Source organism: Papilio machaon, chromosome 15 (genome assembly GCF_912999745.1).
Source record: "Papilio machaon chromosome 15, ilPapMach1.1, whole genome shotgun sequence".
NCBI classification, from domain to species: Eukaryota; Metazoa; Arthropoda; class Insecta; order Lepidoptera; family Papilionidae; genus Papilio; species Papilio machaon.
Window position 1 is genome coordinate 1089763 of NC_060000.1, and position 22647 is coordinate 1112409.

The following is a 22647-nucleotide window of genomic DNA, read 5'->3' on the forward strand; positions in this document are numbered from 1 at the left end:
AAATATTAAAAAAAACACTATTGTTCTTACTTTTTTTTCATCAATGAATCATAGAATTTTATTATTTAATCCAAACATTACAATTTGATCAAACCATAGACATCGATTGGGAGCTGAGAACAATACCAAAGATAATAAATATAGACTAGATAAAAACTACTTCGGAATATATTAAGAAACTCAAAAACTACTTAGTAGTTTTTCATATATAGTCATATATTCCCTAGATAATAAATATTACTTTTAGAATAATTCCAGTGTGCTAAAGAAAAGGTAAAATCAGATATTAAAAATGTATTAAAACAAAAGTTAATTTGAATGTTCGTGTCAAAAGGTCTGCGATCTCTGCCTACCCCTCAAGATTACAAGATCAGACTCAAGATTACAGAATTAGTTATGTTGTTAATTTCATTAGTAACATTTATTACAACAATAAAAAATGGTTATTGTGAGAAAACTATAAAAGATAGATATATGCTATCGCGGACTTTTATTTAGCACATTTAAAGAGCTACAATTCGCCATACATCATTTTTATGTAGGTCCTATAGTTTAGCCTACGTAAGCGCTAAAAGCAAAAATGTCCCTAATTTTCGCAACAAATTTTGAAGCTATATTCAAAATCTACTAGTCTTCTAGTTATTTAAAAAAAAAAAACAAAAAGATGGGACCCATCTGCAAGCACTTCCTTTCGATTAAAATAATTTTTATCAAAATCGGACCACCAGGGGCGGAGATTCGCGGTAACACACATAAAAAAAAAAAAAATTCAGTCGAATTGATAACCTCCTTCTTTTTGAAGTCGGCTTAAAAAAAGGTAAATTAAAACAACGTTAATTTATTGATATTTTTATTTGAATTTTATAAATAACGTCCAATAATAAGATTGTATTGGAATTCACATCTTCTATTAAAATAACTTGGCACGTCAATAAAAAGAGTACTCTTTACCAGACGTGCCAACTTAAAGGGTTCCTAAATCTGTTTTTTTCCTAACACTAGTATAAGAAAATGTATCTTCCTACATGTATTAAAAAAAATTCGGCAGCGGAATTTCACTTATTACGTCTAATCTTAATAATAATTATAAACTATTGAGAAATGGGTCTTAAACACTGATTACTATAAATGGAAAGGTCGTTTGCTTGAACCAACTTTTCCTTGGTTCCTTAAACGCACCTGTTTAACTGACAGTACTATCTGTTATTAGTTCGAGTTTCCACCGCGACAGTCAGCGCCAAAATGGCGCAAATCAAATAAGCACAAAATACAACAGCTTATATCCTATCCATATATAGAGGTCAGTGATCTAAAATAATACCCGTCACTGAAATGTCGGAACTAAATAAATTACATATAAAAAAGCTAAACTAATTTGAATGAAAAATGTTACTTTCAGACGTTCGAAACATTTTTTTTCTATAATAACTAATTTCTTAATTAAAATGATGTTACAATTTAATAATCACTATTTTATGAATGCCCTTTATCGTATAGAAAATCTTCGAATTTCGTTAAACATTTTAATAGTTTGCTTTGTCGAGCAATTAATTAAAAAAAACTAAACATAATAAATAAAATGTTGACAACCCCTTAACCGTTTCGTAAGATTGGACGACAAGGTATCATATTAGTTATTTAAGCCGTAAGTTTAAAACGGTGAGTTGACAAACATGTTTTGTACAGATGAAAACCCACAGTATATCATCCGTTACCAGATTTCATATTAAAAAACATAACCTAAAACTTCAGAATGACAAAACCATAGATATATAACCTATAAATGGACTGTTTGATACAATTTTGACGTCTAATTAAGAGTCAAAATGAAATTTTTCATTGTCAAAGACAACACTGAGGGAATTTACTCCAAAAAAAGCCTCCAGACACAATTTGTCGCCTTATTTTTGTAAGCCAGATTAGCTAATATATATGTTATATATCTATATATTCTAAAATGAAATCAAGTCTCAATCATAACCTCAACAAAGGTGGGGTGTTATAGGATCTTTGCAAAAACAAAATATACCTTATTTCCTTAATAATAAAGTTTAATATACTATTTCAAACATACACTAGATATAAAAAAAATGATTTTTGCATAATTTTTACAGCAACTATTTTAAGTCAACTAAGTTCAAATTACAATAGCAGACGAATAGAATTTACGCCACTTTGTCTATGGAGAAATCTATGAATTATTTGTACGAAATTGAACCTTATAATCTGTGATATTATACAGATTAAAATGTATACATTTTAATCCATACATTGGTCATATAGTTTATATTTTTACGACCTATCACATTAAAGGTCGTTAAAACTAGTTGGATTTTATATGAAAAATGTGGGTAGACATAAAACATCGATAGAAATTTTTATCTACCGTCATCTTGAGCCTATGTATGTAATGACCAAAAAAAATAATTTTTAACACTTTCACTGCTCACTAACATATATTAAACGTGTTAAATAAATAAAAATTAACGCTGCCATATTAAAGATATATGTTGAAGTTTGTCTAAATCAGTAACGAAAATATAGAAAAAAAATTTTAGGAATTCAAGAAAAAAATTGTGATTTTTAAACTTTAGATAATAGAAATTAATCTAGAATTAAGAACATTTAGTTTTATATAGACAAAAAAAGAAATTTGAAAAGGAAAAGACTTGTTTTAAAAGATGACAAAATAAGATTGAAAAACGATGTTTTCTTAAACATGTTTCTGCAGTGGAGATGGCAATGTTGTGTGTGTGTCGTGTGTATGTCGTGTCGGATACGTTCAGTTGTCGGCATGTCTATGTCGGTTGTGGTGTTTGTGTCGTTGCCGTTTGGGATGAGCAGTGCCGTACACGTCGCGCACACTCGGACTGCAAAAGGTATGACACTATGTCATGTTGTGACAACTTATAGATATACAGGTGTCCGGAAAATAGAAAATATATCATGATAAAAAAAGTATGAATATTTAATAAAACTTGATAATTCATTTATAAATGAAGTTATGGTGTGACAAACTTATCCAGCTCTTTGGGTAAAAGTTAATCTGAATTACGATTGCACATTTTCTTAATGACAAATCTGGTACAAGATCCTTGTCATGTCTTGTGTCAAATAAGTTTGTCACAACTGACAATTTTGTTATTTCGCGTTATGGATTTAGTTTAATTATTAGTAATATAAATGAAATTATCCAAGAATTATTATCACACAAATTACTTAAAAAATTAAATTGTTTTGTTGAATTGATTGCAAAAAAAAAGCTATCAAAACATAATTTTTTTTTTAGAAATACTACAAAAAAAAAGATACTTGAAATAATTATAAAATTGCTGAAAATATGTACAAAAAAAATCATGCGAAAGTTGCAAATGCAAAATGTGCAGAGTCACAACACTAACTAATATTAGCCATACATATATACAGCAAGTAACATATATATATAGATATAGATATATGAGTTACTATATGTCTAATAGTAGTAGCGCCGCTTCCAATATCTGCAATTGGGAATATTAAATAAATATTTTGTGATTTGTGTATTTTCTGATTTTTGTACTCGTTTAACACATTCTAATACTTATTAATTAATTTTAAAAAGCGATAAAATTATGCATTTAATAAATTAAAAGCATAAGCATATTATAATTATTCAAAACGTAAAAAAATTGTCAATTTGAAAAAAAAAATATGACGGTTTGTAATTTTTTTTAAAATTATACTTGAGGACTTGTATTAAGATAACCTTATATATTTTTAAACTGAATGTGTGTTTCGAAATAATCTAATTTCTGACCTCGATCAGACTTTTAAAGTATTTAAAAAAATCTGATTTTTAACTGAGGAAAAATTGAATCGAGATACCATCTGAACATGTTACAAGCTCCATAGGTGAAACATCTCTGTGTATGTGTGTGTGTTTTTTTTATAGAGGGCAAAAAATGCCTTAGGGCACCATCAGACATGGGAGCTACATGCCTGGTGTGTCGGGCTCAGGCTCATTGGTGTTGTTCACCTATTCTGAGTCCCGTTACCGACTAAAACAACCCTCTCTATGGACTATTTGGTACCCCTCCGGGACTACCTTCCGGTATTACGCTATGTGTGTGTGTGTGTGTGTGTGTGTTACCTGGAGAGATGCGTGTGCGCAGCGAGCGGGCTGGCGGCGGTGCGCGGCGCGCGGCGACTGCTGACCCGACTGCGCGCTCGCTCCGAGCTGCAATGTGCTATGTGCTACATGCTGACTACACCACCTCACACCACCTCACACTACCTCACACTGCACGTACACTCTGCTCACACGACTGCGCGCTCGCTCCGAGCTGCAATGTGCTATGTGCTACATGCTGACTACACCACCTCACACTACCTCATACAACCTCACACTACCTCACACTGCACGTACACTCTGCTCACACGACTGCGCGCTCGCTCCGAGCTGCAATGTGCTATGTGCTACATGCTGACTACACCACCTCACACTACCTCACACTGCACGTACACTCTGCTCACACGACTGCGCGCTCGCTCCGAGCTGCAATGTGCTATGTGCTACATGCTGACTACACCACCTCACACTACCTCATACAACCTCACACTACCTCACACTGCACGTACACTCTGCTCACACGACTGCGCGCTCGCTCCGAGCTGCAATGTGCTACATGCTGACTACACCACCTCACACTACCTCACACTGCACGTACACTCTGCTCACACGACTGCGCGCTCGCTCCGAGCTGCAATGTGCTATGTGCTACATGCTGACTACACCACCTCACACTACCTCATACAACCTCACACTACCTCACACTGCACGTACACTCTGCTCACACGACTGCGCGCTCGCTCCGAGCTGCAATGTGCTATGTGCTACATGCTGACTACACCACCTCACACTACCTCACACTGCACGTACACTCTGCTCACACGACTGCGCGCTCGCTCCGAGCTGCAATGTGCTATGTGCTACATGCTGACTACACCACCTCACACTACCTCATACAACCTCACACTACCTCACACTGCACGTACACTCTGCTCACACGACTGCGCGCTCGCTCCGAGCTGCAATGTGCTATGTGCTACATGCTCACTACACCACCTCACACCACCTCACACTACCTCATACAACCTCACACAACCTCACACTGCACGTACACTCTGCTCACACGACTGCGCGCTCGCTCCGAGCTGCAATGTGCTATGTGCTACATGCTCACTACACCACCTCACACCACCTCACACTACCTCATACAACCTCACACTGCACGTACACTCTGCTCACACGACTGCGCGCTCGCTCCGAGCTGCAATGTGCTATGTGCTACATGCTGACTACACTACCTCACACTACCTCATACAACCTCACACAACCTCACACTGCACGTACACTCTGCTCACACGACTGCGCGCTCGCTCCGAGCTGCAATGTGCTATGTGCTACATGCTCACTACACCACCTCACACCACCTCACACTACCTCACACTACCTCACACTGCACGTACACTCTGCTCACACGACTGCGCGCTCGCTCCGAGCTGCAATGTGCTATGTGCTACATGCTCACTACACCACCTCACACCACCTCACACTACCTCACACTACCTCACACTGCACGTACACTCTGCTCACACGACTGCGCGCTCGCTCCGAGCTGCAATGTGCTATGTGCTACATGCTGACTACACTACCTCACACTACCTCATACAACCTCACACTGCACGTACACTCTGCTCACACGACTGCGCGCTCGCTCCGAGCTGCAATGTGCTATGTGCTACATGCTGACTACACTACCTCACACTACCTCATACAACCTCACACAACCTCACACTGCACGTACACTCTGCTCACACGACTGCGCGCTCGCTCCGAGCTGCAATGTGCTATGTGCTACATGCTCACTACACCACCTCACACCACCTCACACTACCTCACACTACCTCACACTGCACGTACACTCTGCTCACACGACTGCGCGCTCGCTCCGAGCTGCAATGTGCTATGTGCTACATGCTGACTACACCACCTCATACAACCTCACACTACCTCACACTACCTCATACACTCATACACACTTATATCCAAATAACACGACATCCACTGCTTGTCCGTATGAAAAAAACTAACTAGCCTACACATTATTCCAGTAATCGCAATTACAAATTCGTTCAGTGTTTTCTATGTATGTATGTATTTTTCACTATAAAGTAAGCAGTAGCGCTAATAATATCTAAAGCTAAAAAAAATATAAAAAACATCTAAAGACAATGGTATGCTAAAAGTATCTAAAGCTAAAAAAATATAGAAAAAGTCAGACAATGGTATGCTAAAAGCAAAAAGTAGTTGAAACACTTAGACATGCTGATACAATAACAAATACTAACAAATAGAAATAATACAAAAGATAGGATACAAAGAAAATATTTAAAATGTATTGTATTCATGTAAATTATAGTGAAGATGTAATGTTTGAAATACCAAAGTACAGTCAGCTAAGTTCGCGGTGTTTATTTTTCAATTCATCCTGTAACTGATACACCGCGAACTACCGCGAATGTACATATGTATGTGTGTTTGGTTTGTATGTGCGTGTATGTAGGGAACTTACCCTGGGGGAGAGACGGGGGCGGGGGCGGGGGCGGGGGGCGCGGTCAGTGCGAGAAGCTGGGGCGAGCGCCTGCCGGCGATAGCCTCGCGAGAACGCATCTGAGCAGCACCAGCCTTAGTTTGAAACTCTCTGAAAAATCATACTCATAAAATGTAAAAAAAAAAAGATTAGGTACATAAAAAAATCAAGACAATTCAAAGCATTGCATTGTGTATTTGGTATATTTACAATATAAAAAATAAAGACGTAAACCTTTAATTGGGAAACAATACGAAGCTCTGGTAAAATTCTTTAACACACATCAATGGTTCAGTCAAATCGAAATACCATAAAGTAAAAATATTTTATCTAGAACTGCGTTTCTTAAAGTGTGCTTAAAGAGTCCTGGGGCAAAGCCTATCTAGGTGTTCACGAAAATGGATACTGATTATAATTAAAAAATACTAAAGTCTTACAAAAAAAAATAGGACGCGAACTGAATGTGGTGTACGAGAAAAGACAAATTCTGAAGCCTAGAATAATCGAACCTAGAATCAAGGGTTCCGTAGTCAAAAAGTTTTAGAACCGCTAATTTAGAAATTGCTCTCACTATCAGATGTGGTCATTACCTGTCAAACTCCTCAGCCTCCTCTTCATCAATGTTAATGAACTCCTGGCGTTCCTCAGCGTCTCCGGAGTAGTAGTTCTGCTCGCGCTCTATCAGGTGCGCGCGTTCACCAATATGGTGACCTGCATTTGTAAACTCAAACCATGAATTCTGAATAATGTCACATAAATATACGAGCAAACATTCATCCATCCAACAAACATTCATCCATCCATCTAAACATTCGCATTTCTCTTAGAAGTAAGATGAATGACTTCTACTGTGGACTTGGATTATAGGAATGATCATATCAATGTTAGGTAAATTTTAGCAACACATCGCAAATAAATGCAATTTGATTTAGCGTGTTAATTTCATGAACTCATGTTTGTTTTATTTCATGAATGTAGAAGAGCGTTTATGACTCAGGGGTTAAGCATTTGAATTGCAATCTGAAGGTCCTGGGTTCGAATCCCGCCATGACCAATGTGTTTCGATTTACATATTATGTACATTTATAATTTATCCGACATTCTACGGTGAAGAAAATCGTGATGAAACCTGCACATATCTGAGAAGAAATTCAAAGATATGTGTGAAGTCAAACCATACTAGTCGAGCGTGGTTGAGTATGGTCTAGTCACCCCTAACTTAGGGTAGGCTTCGAACCCCTCAGTGGGGACGTATAGTGAGCTTTGCCGTTTGAGTTTGCCGTCTAAATTATTTTAAGGGAATTACTAGTGTCAACCCTTATCACTTAGGAATGGCACTAAAAAATAAAATTAGCGATATTTAAAAAAAATGGTTTTTCGTTTTTTTTCTTCAATCTATTGATGAAATATAAATGTGTACAGATATAGGGTGTTCTGAATTACAGGCTATCCATGCAATAACTTACCGATGGACATCTTCTTGGTGCCAGTGCGTGAGTCCTGCAGAGTGTTGCGGGTTTCCTTGATCCCGTTGGGGCCATACTTGGTGCTGCTGGAGGAGCTGATAACCTGCGTGCAGGAGGGGCACTGTTATGGGGACACTATTGCCAGCTAGTTAACTGAAATGGCAACGGACGGCAATACAGTCCATCATTGGCGGAAATTGAAGTCATACATAGTATGTATCTTAGTAAAAAAAAAATTAGACTTCTTGAATGGACTATATATATATATATATATATATATATATATATATATATATATTAGATTAAGCATTTGTATAGAAAGCTGGTATAGTTAGTAATCCAAGCCTCACCTGTGGCTGGCCGTTGGGTCCACTGGACATGACAATGGTGCTCCTACTGAACGAGCTGCCGACCCCCATTGGCCCGTTCAGGACTGAAAGAAGACAGTCACATTTTAACACTTTTAATGCCATTAGCATGACAAAAGAGAAAATCGTAATAGCACTGAATGTGTTAAACAAGGTTATACAAAAAATATTACAAACAATTTGTTCCTACAAAACTATTATGATAAATTTTAAATCTATTTTTTTTTGTTTAGTCATTTGATGTATTTAAAACAGAATACATTAAATTAAATTAAATCAATATTGCCATTTAATTTTTTTTAAAGTCACTACTATTGTAATAATTAATTTAAAAAAAATCTGTCTTCTAAAACCTGGTAAAGTTAGGTTATACTAAAAAAATAGTTGTTGTAATTACAGTGTCACTGGATTTCACTCACATAGGTCCTAGGTATAAGGGCCAAAGTAACAAATTGATGATTATATCTCTTAATCTAGTTAACAACATGCAATAAACACAAATACACATTTACATGTGTAAACGTGTTTTTTTTGCTAAAGTAAAAGGGCATATGCGGCATCTTTTCATACATGGTTGAAACTTGAGTCTCTCCTGTAAAGTTATTAATTTGCACATTGACCCTTCTTTATAGGAGCCATCAACATAAAAATCATAGTAGCATTGCATGTGTTAAAAATCAAAAATACAAAAGTGTTGGCATTGTCTGAGCACACTCATATATATGCCAGTAACACCCACATTATACACACAAATATTACACATCCGGCATTTACATTCTAATTTTAGTACTAAAGTATTTTTGGAATAGAGATTCGAAAAGATAATAGATACTAGTTGTCGCCCGCAACTCCATCTGGTCGTATTTTTTTTTAAACAAACATTAATTAGTAGCCTATGTGTTCTTCCAGACTATGTGTTACATCTATGTCAAATTTCATCGAGATCAGTAGAGCCATTCCGGAGATACCTTTATACAAACATCCATCTATTGAAAAATTCGCATTTATAATAGTATGAAGTAAGATTACTGGATTCTTTTCATATAAGTATTTATGCCAACCTCTACATTTAACAAAATGTTTTACTGCAGGTCCCATGTTAATTTTTTTGTAATTTTCATTTTGAAAAAAATAATTTTTAAGCTTAATTTTTGAGATTAAAAACTAGATTCTCATATCTATTATCCATTATCATAGTCTCAGTTAATGTTCTATAGATATAAAAAAAAGTATTTGGTTACCAAAACTTTGCAATTTCTGAGTTTTTGTGTAAAATAGTTTACCTATGTTGAAATATGGCTACAAATTGACATAAGATATCATTATAATGTTCTAGAGCAGTGATTATCAAACTTATTTCTTTCACCGCCCCCTTTGAAAATCAATTATATTTCAGAGCCCCCTAATTTTTATTCAACCATAAAACTTAAAAACCACAATTTCATTGCTTTAATTAATTTCAACACCCCCATTTTTTTGAGCCCCTTAACACCCCCTTCTAGGTTTCAAACGCCCCCAAGGTGGCATTATCGCCCACTTTGAGAAACACTGTTCTAGAGTAAGCATAGTATGTTTTTATAGAATTCAATAACAGACAAACATCTATTAAAATTTAATTTTATACAAAAAAGTAATGTTTACTATTAAAGTGTACATGTATTTATAAATACATACAATTACCGCCTCCAAAGAGTCTGTTCAGCGGCGGCATCTGCGGCATGAAGGGCATCAGGGAGTTACCATGGCGCGGCCCCCCAATAGCCAGCGGACCACCCCCCAGCATGCTGAATGGGTCTGACAGTAATGAGTTCATCATGTTGTTCATGTGACGCATGTGGCTCATTTGTGAACTAAACAAAACAATATAATATAGGTTAAAATTATGATAATCCTTTGTTAGGAGTCTAACAGTAGAACTCCACTGCTGTGACACTATTCATCGTTGTTAGTCTACCCTTTTCCCTACATGGGGTGGCAAAGTATGTACTGCACTTCCATTAATCTCTTTCAGCGGTCATACTTGAATTCACTATCTTCTTACTCATATACTCTTTCATAGAATCCATCCATACTTTGGTATTCCTCTACCTTTTTAGACATTGCCGTGACAATTTTATTACAGTAGATTTTTATCCCAGTTAGGTTGCAATTTCTGATTTATTGCAATTGCGAGCAAAACAATTGCATTCTCATTTCACTTCATAATTAAACGGTACAAAAAAAAATTCACAATTTATTTACAACAGATATTTTGCAATGTATCAAGTTGACATCATGAAGGTTATGGAAAAAAGGAATTTAAAAAGAATTGGTCATGTATAGGTATGATTATTTCTCTCTTAAGCAGCTGTTGAATTTGATAATCACATCAACATCGGCGAAAAAAATAGAAAAAAAATAAGACGCCAAATGTGTCAAAATATTATATCAGCGTGTTTGACATTGTAACAATTTAGCAATATCAGGACGCTGTAGTTTCTTCTTTAACGTGTGCAATTGTTAATAATCAGCTTATAATATTCGCAAATACATGCGCACATATGGTTCTCACACTAAATTATAAAAGAAAACACTAACTTACCCAAAAAACGATTCATCTTCCACGTCTCCCAATAGAGAACCAAAGAGAGACATTTTTCTAAATATTCAGTTATACCCAAATCACTACTAAACCAATTTAATTAGAAAGTCAAAAAGTACCACAACTGCCATAAATCTTTGCACCGTGCCTAATCAGTCGCGGAGAAAAATCGAATTCTCTGGCAAATGAAAATCTCGCAGTGCGGAGTCAATCACAACAAGCATGGTTAGTGATGTGCACTCTATATAGTCTACGGTTTTTCGTCGATGCCGAGTTTTACGAAAGTACGAAATAAAATCGATACTGTCTTTTTTTCATCTTGGTCTTGTTAAATTTGTATTTTAAGCTCAATAATTGTTTATTGTATTAAATTATTTTGATTTCAATCAAAAATTTTTCTTACACAACATTCTTTTGTTCGATACGTGGTTTGCAATCAGTAAAACTTAAAAAAAATTAAAGATATTACGGACATCCCTAGCTTTCCTTAGAATAACCGATTCAAACTTTCAAAATTTCCTTTTCATTTATACAACTTCACGAAAACGTGCTGATTGGAACGAAAACGTGTAAACTTTGAAACAAGATGTGGTAATATAAAAATGTTGTATTAATAAATAATTTGTGATGCAAATTACTTTCACATAGGAAGATAAATGTGAGAAAGAAGCACTAGAACCTTCAACAAATTTATTATTTTCAAAAACACGTTACACTTCAACAGTATAAATTACATTAAATAAAAACGGAACGTAATTTCAGAAACCACAAAGCACAAATGTATTAATAGCGTTTTCTAGCACGAGCTCCTATCGGCGTAGGCAAATAGGGGTGCCCGTGGAAGGACCACGCCGTAGACTTTGGATACGACGTATAAACCTGGTCTTGCAAGCCGTTGTTACCCTTGCGTTGCCTTGGTGATGGTGTCTGTAATCAAAGGAAAAATTGTTATTTACTTTAAAATTTACAGCTAGGTGACTATACCGTGCTACAATTTGTGAACATGAAATTGCTCGACGAACTGGTATTAACACCGTCAAGTAGGTACCTATATCTTTCACAGCTATTTGACTGTTGACGGCGACAAAAATAAATTAAAATACAACAATATTTGTAAACCAAAATCCACATACCAAACGTTCTTCATTAGTTGTTCTTTTAATACTAAGCACGTCCCCGAACTGACCAGCAAATTGTTCTTGTTTACCAGCGACGACGTTGTTCGATTCAATGGTTGTGTTCTGTAAAGTATCTCCGCCCACTTTTTCTACAACTTGTTTGATCGGCTGAGCTCGTGCCCCTTGTTGCTGAGGTACGTTTAATTTTCCTTCGGAATAAGACGCTACTTGGTTATTATTTACTGCATTTTGATGCGTGAGAGATTGAGAGCCTTTGTACTGGTTATAAAGATGTTGCAATTGGCTTTTACTTGGATTTTTTCCGACTCGATGAATACTAATGATTGAAGTCTTACTTACAGTAGCTTTAACATTACTAAATATTCTTGGTTTAGGGGAATCTTGCGGCGATAGTGTCTGGGGAAGGGGTGGATCCTCCTTAATATACCTGCTCGCCGAAACCCTTAGAATGGGTTGACCTAAAGTATTGTAATCTGAATAAGCTAGTCGCTTCACGGGGGACTGTGACTGAGCCTTACTTAAAGGATTATGATCCGAAAAGACTGTTCGCTTTATAGGGGAATATGACCTAGTATGAGTCAAATCGACAGGGAAAATTGGCACTTTTTGTATTTTCATCGACGAAGGAACCGGTGGAAGTTCAGTACCTTCGTGAGGATCCCGCGGATTTCCATAAGGCTCATAATCATTCTCGTTGCCTGATACATTTTGTAATGCATTTCTTGGAGTCTCTGCACTATATTGCGGTTGTTGAGGCAAAAGCGGTTCTCGGTATTGTGGCTGTTGTACCATTTGCTTGTTAGGATCCGAAGTCAATGTTGTATACACCTGTTGAGGTCGTCCTTCGCTACCGTACTGATAATTCACCTGTTCCGGTCTTTGGGACACCGGTTGATTCAATTGTGGTAGGCTCGAGTGATCAGTAGGGATATTATTTTGTTGTACTGGGGTCGCGAGTGGAGTAGGTTGAGCCGTTTGGTCAGCGGGTGCAGCATTTTGCACCTGCCCTTGATTCAAAACATTTGACGTTCTATTAATACCTCTCGTATTACCGCTCATTAGTTTTTGAATAGTGTCAATCGCAGTCCTCTGTTGATTTGCTGGATTCATTTGTACTGCTATTGCCATAGGATCAAAACCTAAGTCCTCACCGAAGTTCTGCATTACACCAGGGAACATCTGATTGAATTTGTTTACACCGGGGGCATGTTGGCTATGTACATTTGGCTTCGTAAGTAAAGGATTGGCGTGCGTAGGAGATATCGAGGGCTGGCTCGCTTGAGGATTGGCGTACATGGGAGGCTGACTTGCTCCTTCCATTAGGCTTACTAAATGTCCTGGATTAGTGTACTGTTGTTGATTATTCATAGCATGCATTTTTGGGTCATTAGCTTGATAAGCGTTCATTTGATTGGATAAAGGAACGACTCCAACATTACCATGTGGGGACTGAGGGGCATCAATAACCATCGGTTGCGTTAAAGAGTTACCGCCTCTCATCGACGTATCATTTGCAATTGGTTTGTGCCCACCCATCATCATGTTAACTATATTCGAACCCATATCCGCTGTGGGCGCCGCCTTTCCAGACATATGACCTCCCATTCCGCCCATTTGACCTCCCATACCTCTGCTCTGATCTCCAACTCCTTGATTATACATATTAGTCTGCCCTTGAGATGGCATTAAAGGATTTCCCGGTGGGTTATTCATAATCGTGTTAGCAGGAGTGATAGATTTCAAATCATTATATACCTCTTGTACGACCGGTTGCATTAGATTTGAATTTAAATATTGATAAGTATCTGAATAAAGTTTTGTGGGATTACAGCGACCCATACAGTGATTCATATTCTGCATTCCATTGGAGTTAGGTTCCCCGCTACACGATGAACCGAATCTGTTATACCCAGGACAGCGGCAGCAACCTTGCCGATAATCTCCAGTCCCTGGTGTTGAATTACTCATGTTTGAATACGAACTCCTGTTATTGAATAACTTCCCCATACAACCACTGCAATAAATATAAAAAGAGTTGCAGATAAAATAAAAGAATAGGAATAGAATTAAAAAAATAATACCGTATTAACACTTACCAATCTGCACTTTGTAGTTGATTCATTACACTTCCTAATTCACTTAAAATCTTTTGTTTATCTAATGCCATTTTCTTTAGTAAACACAATAAATTTTTTAAGCGCCGAATAAATTTCTTGTGAAAATTAAATTAAAAGAACATTATAAATTTTCATCTAACATTTTGTAATCTCGTTGATTGTATGACATGTAACGGATTTTTGTAAATCGAATAGAAAATTTTACTTAATTTGTCATTACAAATGACCAGCTTTTTATTAAAAAAATATAATTTTAATAAACTCTTATATTAATTATTGCGATACTAAAATGATTTATAAAACAAAATCTGTAATAAGATAGGTAAAGTAAGGCAAGTACTCGTTAATAATGACCATTAAAAATATCCCAGGATCTCCACAATATTATATTGAAAATAATTAAAATCCTTATAAACTATCAAATTCGTTTCACTTCTGTTAGGCGTTTTATGATATGTAAATTATTTTTCGTGATTTTTATTATAATTTAGAAATGTCTTTTTTTACAAGATTATTGCTGTTACTTAATTTTTGAACGGTTTCTGAGTTTGACGTTTGCAGCGAAATTTTAGTGTTGCTACATGTATACTACTTCCTGGATTCCTGGGTGATTGCAACTAAGATTTGTTTTGGATTAATTTCAAAAACATTATTTGGAATTACTTTTAAAACAAATTGAAAAAAAACACCATACATACACTAGCTATCTATTAACCTTTAACAAAAATGGAAAATTTGCAAGTTAGTTAAAAAAAATGAATATTTCAAATGAAATACATTTATTGGTACTTGTTTCTTTGGTTTGTTGGTTTCGTGCAGTTTCATAGGAGGTTAATTTTTTATTGTGAATTTTTGTTTCTTGTTTCTAGCAACATTGAGGCTGAGGTCAAACTTCAAGTTCCATCCATCTTTCAAAAACAAGTTTGTCATCTTTTGTGTTGGATTTTAGTTTTGTATCCTTATAGGTGTTACGTATTAAGTTTAATAGACTAGTTATCAATTAGTTCGGTCGTAGTTCTATTGATTTCTGGAACATTTATTGATTCATTCAATTTTTTAACATTATCTTTTCAATAGGATAATTATAAAGCTATTGAGGATCAAAGTTCAATCAGTCGAAGCCGCATTTTCCCTTGATTTCGCAGTAGTCAACGTCGAGCAACTTAAGGTGCAAGAGGTAATTATAAGAAAAATAACACAATGGGTAGGAAAGTGTATGTTGTTGGTGTCGGAATGACGAAGTTTGTCAAACCGAGTTCCTCTAACGACTACCCAGAAATGGGTAAGGAGGCAGTGGAGGCGGCACTGGCCGACGCTCGCATCCCGTACGAGGTGGTGCAGCAGGCTATCTGCGGCTACGTGTTCGGCGACTCAACGTGCGGCCAGCGCGTGCTCTACCAGGTCGGCATGACTGGCATCCCCATCTACAATGTCAACAACAACTGTTCCACTGGTTCCAATGCTCTGTTTATAGCTAAACAGTTCATAGAAGGTGGTGTATCTGATGTTGTGTTAGCGGTGGGGTTCGAGAAGATGGCGCCAGGTGCTCTGGGTGGCAGCGGTTTCACAGACAGAACAAATCCATTAGATAAACACACATTAAAAATGGCCGACATGGTGGAGCTTGCAGCTGCACCCATGACCCCACAATACTTTGGCAATGCGGCCATGGAGCATATGAAGAAATATGGAACCACTGAGCTTCACTTAGCTAAGATAGCAGCCAAGAATCATCGACATGGAGCTAAAAATCCACGAGCACAAAATGGCAGGGAGTACACTGTAGAGGAGGTTTTAAAATCTAGAAAAATCTACGGACCTTTAACCAAGCTAGAGTGCTGTCCGACAAGTGATGGTGCCGGTGCAGCAGTTCTCATGTCTGAGGAGGCTGTTATTAAATATGGTCTCCAGAAGAAGGCGGTTGAGATTATTGGTATGGAGATGGCAACAGACACTGCTGCAGTTTTTAAGGAAAATAGCCTGATGAAAGTTGCAGGTTATGACATGACCGCTTTTGCTGCAAAGCGATTGTATGAAAAGACTGGTATATCTCCAAAGCAAATAGACGTAGTGGAGCTCCACGATTGCTTTGCAGCCAATGAAATGATCACATATGAAGGTCTGCAACTTTGTGGAGAGGGGGAGGCTGGCAAGTTTATTGATTCGGGAGATAATACTTATGGGGGCAGAGTTGTGGTGAATCCTAGCGGAGGACTGATTGCTAAGGGCCATCCCCTGGGAGCCACCGGCCTGGCACAGTGTGCTGAGCTGGTGTGGCAACTGCGCGGGGAGGCAGGAGACAGACAGGTTTGTGATACAATTGTTGACAGCCCGTGTTTAAACTTATATTGGGAATAGATTTATCAAATCCATTGAAAAGTTATGGTAATACATTGTGTTTTTAGTGGTCTACAGTACTTTACTAGTCCAACATTGGTGGATCCCACAACAACAGTATTTGTTGGGTGCATGAATTGGCCAGGTCGACCGGTGCAATACCACAACCACACAGAAGATAGACGTGAACTGGAAGCAATTCCGCATTTCGTCTTATGAGTGGTGCCGGAGGCCTAATTTTAGTCCTCTTTCCTTTCCCACCCTTTTCTTATTAGGAAAAGATAGGAAGGAGAAGTGGATTTGGCGGAAGAGGGGACGCATAAGAAGGAGAAATATCCTCTTCCTGTGCGTCCTCTTTTTCGTTTATTAAAGGTAGGCAATACATCTGAATTTGTGGATGTCTATGAGCAACGGTCTCCTCCCTATTTTAACGTATCCAGGTAGCCGTTTGCTCCTTGGCCATCTTTTGATGTATAAAAAAATTACTGTCAAGGTGGTTGATTTTTTTGTGTATTGGTCATTTGTGATGTTTGTCTGTTTGTAAAATTTTTGTAAAAATAATTTTGTAACATATAGTTTGGATTTTGTAAGTGTGTGTTTGTATGTTTCTAAGTCTGTAAACATATGCATTTTTCCTTGTTTCTTTGCATTTCTTCAAACCAGCTTTGATGTAATAGTTATTTTTTTTTTCAAACATAGAAATTAAGTAGGTTTCGAATATTCAGACTGTTAATTCTTTTTAAACAATCAAATATTTATTCTTCATGTATTGTAATTTTTTTTAAACTGTTCATAGAGTCATTCCAGTGACCTTTAATTTTAATATTTAAACAATTTTTTTTTTAATAAGCAGTACATGATGTTAAATTCACATAATAATTTTTTGTTAATTGTATTCACGTAATAAAGTATAATTATTCATACAAAGTTAATGATTTTGTATACATAGTGTTGTGCCATGTCAAAAATTTTAAAATATATTATACCAAATCTAATTGAATCAAGTACAATATATAAATGACATTTTTTTTTTCAAACCGAACCGAACTAAACTACAATAATCTGTGAGGTGAGGTTTTTCTCAAATATATTACAGCTGTTTCACTCAACTAGCAGCAGTTCCTCTGGTATTCTATTGAACTATTACTTCTTTTTGGTTACCAACACTTGTTAATCCTTATCTTATATATAAGGATCTTAATATTTGACCTAAATTGATTTTAATATTAGGCAATATTTCGTTAAACCAAGATTATACTATTGGGCAATTAATTCAATGTCAATGTATTGAAATCACTAAACCGTGGTGCTTTGTAACATTCTCACTGTAGAAATGTGTTTCTTTACCATTGTTGTGATTTAATTCAGTGTGTCTGTTGCGCAGGTGCCGCGAGCACGTATCGCTTTGCAACACAACCTGGGTTTGGGCGGCGCTGTCGTCATCGCTATGTACAAGAAGGGCTTCGAGAATGCCGGCCCCAACCCGGTGGCCGCTATCACCGACAACCCTGAGGGCTTTAAGGTCTACAAGTACATGAAGATTCTCGAAGAAGCGATGCAGACTGATGAAGAGAATCTTATAGAAAAAGTCAGAGGAATCTATGGCTTCAAAGTACGTAATGGTCCTAATGGCGCAGAAGGTTACTGGGTTGTGAACGCAAAAGACGGTAAAGGCAAGATCACGTACAATGGAAAAGAGAAACCCGACGTCACTTTCACGATCAGCGATGACGATGTTGTGGAACTGATATCTGGTAAACTGAATCCTCAGAAGGCATTCTTCCAGGGCAAGATCAAGATACAGGGCAATATGGGTCTGGCGATGAAGCTGACAGACTTGCAGCGTTCCGCCGCCGGCAGGATCGAGACCATCCGCTCCAAGCTATAAACAAACTGGTTAAAACCGGACCAGATTGGTGGGTGCTTTGGGTTGTGGGACTGCGTCGAATGTTGACGATTATATGTAAATTTTTATAGGTTCTCATCACATTGATATATTTCAGTAAAATAGCTATGTCATCGAACGATTTATATTCATTTTAAATTAAATAATTTAATTATGTTTAATCATTCCAGAGGGTTTATATGTAATGTTTGTTTATTGTTAATAAATGTTTTTATACAAATTTTACTAATGTCTTATTATTAAAAAAATACATTCAAATTTATAAATTATAGCTGTCGCCCGCGACTCCGTCCGCGCGCAGTTAAAAGAAAAAAAACAAAATGAAAAATAGATGTTGATGATGATAGTGAATGATGACCTACTGAATATGCTCACAAAATTTCATGAGAATCGGTCAAGCCGTTTCGGAGGAGTACGGGAACGAAAACTGTGACACGAGAATTTTATATATTAGATAATATTACGATAAGATAAACAAGTTAACATCAATATTCACTTTTCGTGTTACGTAATACTAGGGATGTAACATTGAGTGGAAAAATCGATTATTCGAATATCGATTTTTACAGTTGATGATAAAAATCGATTTTTAAAGAAAAAATCGATTTTAGTAGATTTTTCAAATAAATCTTTAAAATTCCAGGGAAAACATAGAAATACAATGGATATTTCCTAAACACTTATTGCCATAAAACATTTTATAGATTAAAATAAAATTAAATAAATGTATTAAAACAAAACAACAAACTTATTGTCTTAAAAACGAAAATATAAAACAAATATTTTTTTAAACATTCATTTAAGCTCTAAAAAAAATTTATAATCACAAATATCATAAACTAGCTGTGCTCGTGACTTCGTCCGCGTGAAATACTGTTTTCGGGTAGCATTTTAATTATTTATAAAAATTACATCAAAACATATGAAACATACAAAATATTCTCATAAACCTTACATATTTCCCTATCAACTTTCATCTCCTATTCCCTATTGTTATTTTGCTCCCTTGAGGGTTAAACTTTTACAAATTTTTTATATCAAATTAATAGACTAAAAATAAGTTTTAAGCTTGTAACTATATAAAATTATATATATAAAATTGATGATATTTCCATATAATTTCCCATCCCCTCGTTCCAACGCTTGTAACCCCTTTTTTCTATTTAAAAAGTAGCCTATGTCCTTTCTCAGGCTCTAGACTATTTTTGTACCAAATTTAATTCGTTTCAGTAGTTTTAGCGTGAAAGCTAGACAGTTAATAATAATAATAATAATAAGACATTTAATCCGTTCAAAGACATTACAACACTTATAATACAATTAAAACATTAAAAGAAAATAAAACCTAAAGATCACTAATATAATTAAAACTAAGGACACGAAAAGTAATGTACATAAAAAAAAATAAAAATAATAATAAACAAATTATAACTAAGCGTTGCAATGCAGAACAGATAGGGCCTTTGCTCAGCTGTATGTTTCTTTGCCATGGGGGCAGAAACACTGATATTCTGCAAAAGCCTTGAACTCCGCAGCACGTCAGTTACAGCAGGTGATAGAATAAGTGAAGTATAAATATTCCTTTACAATTTAAAGAGCAGTCTAATGTTTTGTTGTTGTTGTTTTCTCATTTAATTTAATATTAGAAGGCATAAGGATATTATATATTTTATAATATATATAAAAATATATTAAACTAACTCGTTCATTTACAACAATTTTGAACTTGTTTAACCTATATGTCGCTTGGCGTGAAAAATCTCATCGATAGTGCTGTTTGAAAAATCGAATAACTTATATAATCGATTTAAAAAAAATCGATTGTTGTAAAAAAAATAATCGTTCCGTCGATTTTTTTCATAACCGATTATTTTTTAACATCTCTACGTAATACATTGACTTGATGTTTGTGAAATCGAATGCACTGTTGAAAGTTTCGCAAAAATTGTTTTTGTAAATAACGAAAACTGTGTCAATTATAACCCAACCCAACTAGTAATGATATAACTATTCTTTTATAGTATTGTTTTTAAAGTGTTCTTTTAGTGTGTATTTATTAACATAATTATTTTAATGACTTTATTTCTACTATATTAACATATGTTTCATTAAACATAAGTGCCTATTCTACGTTGGGCCAGTTGCGGTGGAATGACCGAACTCGTTCCTGCCGCTCGTTTGCCCCCTTCTATTATAAAAAAAAAACAAAAATCTATACTGTTTTAGTAACCAACCACTAAATTCTCGTGGCAGTCGTAAATTGATTACTTTTCGTGAAAGTGCTGGGTCACGTTGAACGCGCGGGCGCATTATTTGACCCCACGTGAGCGTGTGATTCATACGTGAACAAGCACTCAGTATCAGTACTTTATTAAAGGCAGCAATTCAGCTTGGTTTTTACAAAATATCTAATAGATAAATACAAATTCAGTAGATTAGATTAATTTATCTTTGGATTAAATGACCATCCAATGTTTAAAGGTCAAACTGTATAAATTGAAAACATCAGAACGGCAACCAAAATGCGTTATTCCGATTTTTAAAACACTTATCAAAAACTACCTATTAAAATTATAATTCCATCAATCTTATTAATATTATAAATGCGAATGTTTGGATGGATGGATGTTTGATGGTATCTCCAGAACGGCTTAACGGAACTGGATGAAATTTGGCATAGATGTAGATCATAGTCTGGAAGAACACATAGGCTACGTTATTATGTTTTGTTTTAAATCCGCGCGGGCGAAAGCTAGTCTCTAATAAGTACTAAATCTCGTTATTAAGTATCTCTTGCTATTCTGTATTTTTTTCCTTATCTTCCACTAATTCAAAAAGGCAAAAGTCTTATTTGGCAGTATGCCACCTCTTTGGTACAATACAAACTCCTTGTCTACCAGAGTGTTGGTATACATAATTCTTCACTCAACAAAAACATCATAAGTTGAATTTATTACAGGTTACAAAGACAGCAACAAATTCATTTCTGTTTTAACCTTAATGATAAGAAATGTTTTTTAATTCCCGCACATTCATTATATTAATACGTGAAGGGTAAACATTGTACCCCTTTCTAAAGAAATTACGCGAACTGTTGAACGTGACAGAACATTGACTATGAATTATTATGGTCGAATTTTGAGCAGTAGGAAACCTTGACTAATTCTAATTAGGTATGATCTAAGGTTAATCTTAATAATAATTCATTTATTGCAAACTGTATTACATTGTTATAAAGTTACAAACATTTATAAACAGCTACAACACAGTTAGATACCCCTTCGGGCGTGCAATATGATGATAATGATGAGGTATATTTTTGTGTAATAGAATGAGGTAAAGAAACAAAAACAGAACAAATACAACAAGAGCAAGAACTTGGGAACGTCTATCAACAATAATAATAATAATATAGTTAATAAGTGTAAAACACAGGCGCCTTTTTTTTGATAAGTGAATTGCAATGTTAACAAGAATTTGCTTGCGGGTCGGTCAAGTCCGTATCTATTGCCACTATTTAGTTTTTTTTATAGTTAAAAAAATCATGCATCGAGTAGAAGGCTTGATCTAACAACCAGTTTTTTAGATTTATTTTAAAAACTTTACCGTTCATAGATTTTATCTTAATTGGCAAATGGTTAAAAACTCTTATAGCAGTGACATATGCACTTTTGTAATATATTTGACTTTTTATGTTAGGTAATTTAAGGTCATGTTGGTGAAAAGGACGCAAGTTACGGCTCTCAGCAGATTTAGGTTGAAAATAATGATGATTACTTTTTGTGAACAGACATAACTCCAAAATATAAATGCAAGTCAGCGTTAAAATTCTTTTTTCTTTAAATATACTTCTTAGGCTTTCTCGGTGTTTCAAACTATATATTATGCGAATACATTGCTTTTGAAGTACAAATGTTTCTTGAATATTAGTTGCATTACCCCAAAAAACTATGCCGTATAAAAGCAAAGGATACACGTAACCAAAATACGCATTCTTTGTTACACATACTGATGTTGATCTCGATAGTAACGAGAGTACATAACAGTAGCTAGATATTTTCTTATTAATTTTGTCTACATGTAGTTTCCAACTTAAATGTG

General features: G+C 35.7%; 3 protein-coding genes and 1 long non-coding RNA gene across 5 annotated transcripts; 1 reads left to right on the forward strand and 3 right to left on the reverse strand.

Annotated features, from left to right (window-relative positions):
• Positions 1 to 4658: 4658 nt before the first annotated feature.
• LOC123721746 lies at positions 4659 to 6267 on the reverse strand. Of its 2 annotated transcripts, XR_006756300.1 has the most exons (5): positions 5947 to 6267; positions 5493 to 5810; positions 5261 to 5356; positions 4807 to 5018; positions 4659 to 4690 (listed from the first exon to the last, which is right to left on the reverse strand). It is a non-coding gene; the product is annotated as an uncharacterized LOC123721746 (long non-coding RNA). The 2 variants fall into 2 exon arrangements; XR_006756299.1 differs by having other exon boundaries at positions 4676 to 5018.
• Positions 6268 to 6595: 328 nt separating this feature from the next.
• On the reverse strand, positions 6596 to 11253 carry LOC106718370 (myeloid leukemia factor). The gene is made up of 6 exons (XM_045681403.1): positions 11048 to 11253; positions 10141 to 10316; positions 8449 to 8531; positions 8099 to 8201; positions 7223 to 7343; positions 6596 to 6743 (listed from the first exon to the last, which is right to left on the reverse strand). Exons 1-6 carry the CDS (start codon positions 11098 to 11100, stop codon positions 6611 to 6613), a joined length of 669 nt encoding a protein of 222 aa, XP_045537359.1. The 5' UTR covers positions 11101 to 11253; the 3' UTR covers positions 6596 to 6610.
• Positions 11254 to 11763: 510 nt separating this feature from the next.
• LOC106718464 lies at positions 11764 to 14428 on the reverse strand. Its single transcript, XM_014512552.2, has 3 exons — positions 14283 to 14428; positions 12181 to 14200; positions 11764 to 11974 (listed from the first exon to the last, which is right to left on the reverse strand). Exons 1-3 carry the CDS (start codon positions 14351 to 14353, stop codon positions 11831 to 11833), a joined length of 2235 nt encoding a protein of 744 aa, XP_014368038.2. The 5' UTR covers positions 14354 to 14428; the 3' UTR covers positions 11764 to 11830.
• Positions 14429 to 15486: 1058 nt separating this feature from the next.
• Positions 15487 to 18733, forward strand: LOC106718420 (sterol carrier protein 2). The gene is made up of 2 exons (XM_014512492.2): positions 15487 to 16610; positions 18025 to 18733. Exons 1-2 carry the CDS (start codon positions 15504 to 15506, stop codon positions 18526 to 18528), a joined length of 1611 nt encoding a protein of 536 aa, XP_014367978.2. The 5' UTR covers positions 15487 to 15503; the 3' UTR covers positions 18529 to 18733.
• Positions 18734 to 22647: the final 3914 nt, after the last annotated feature.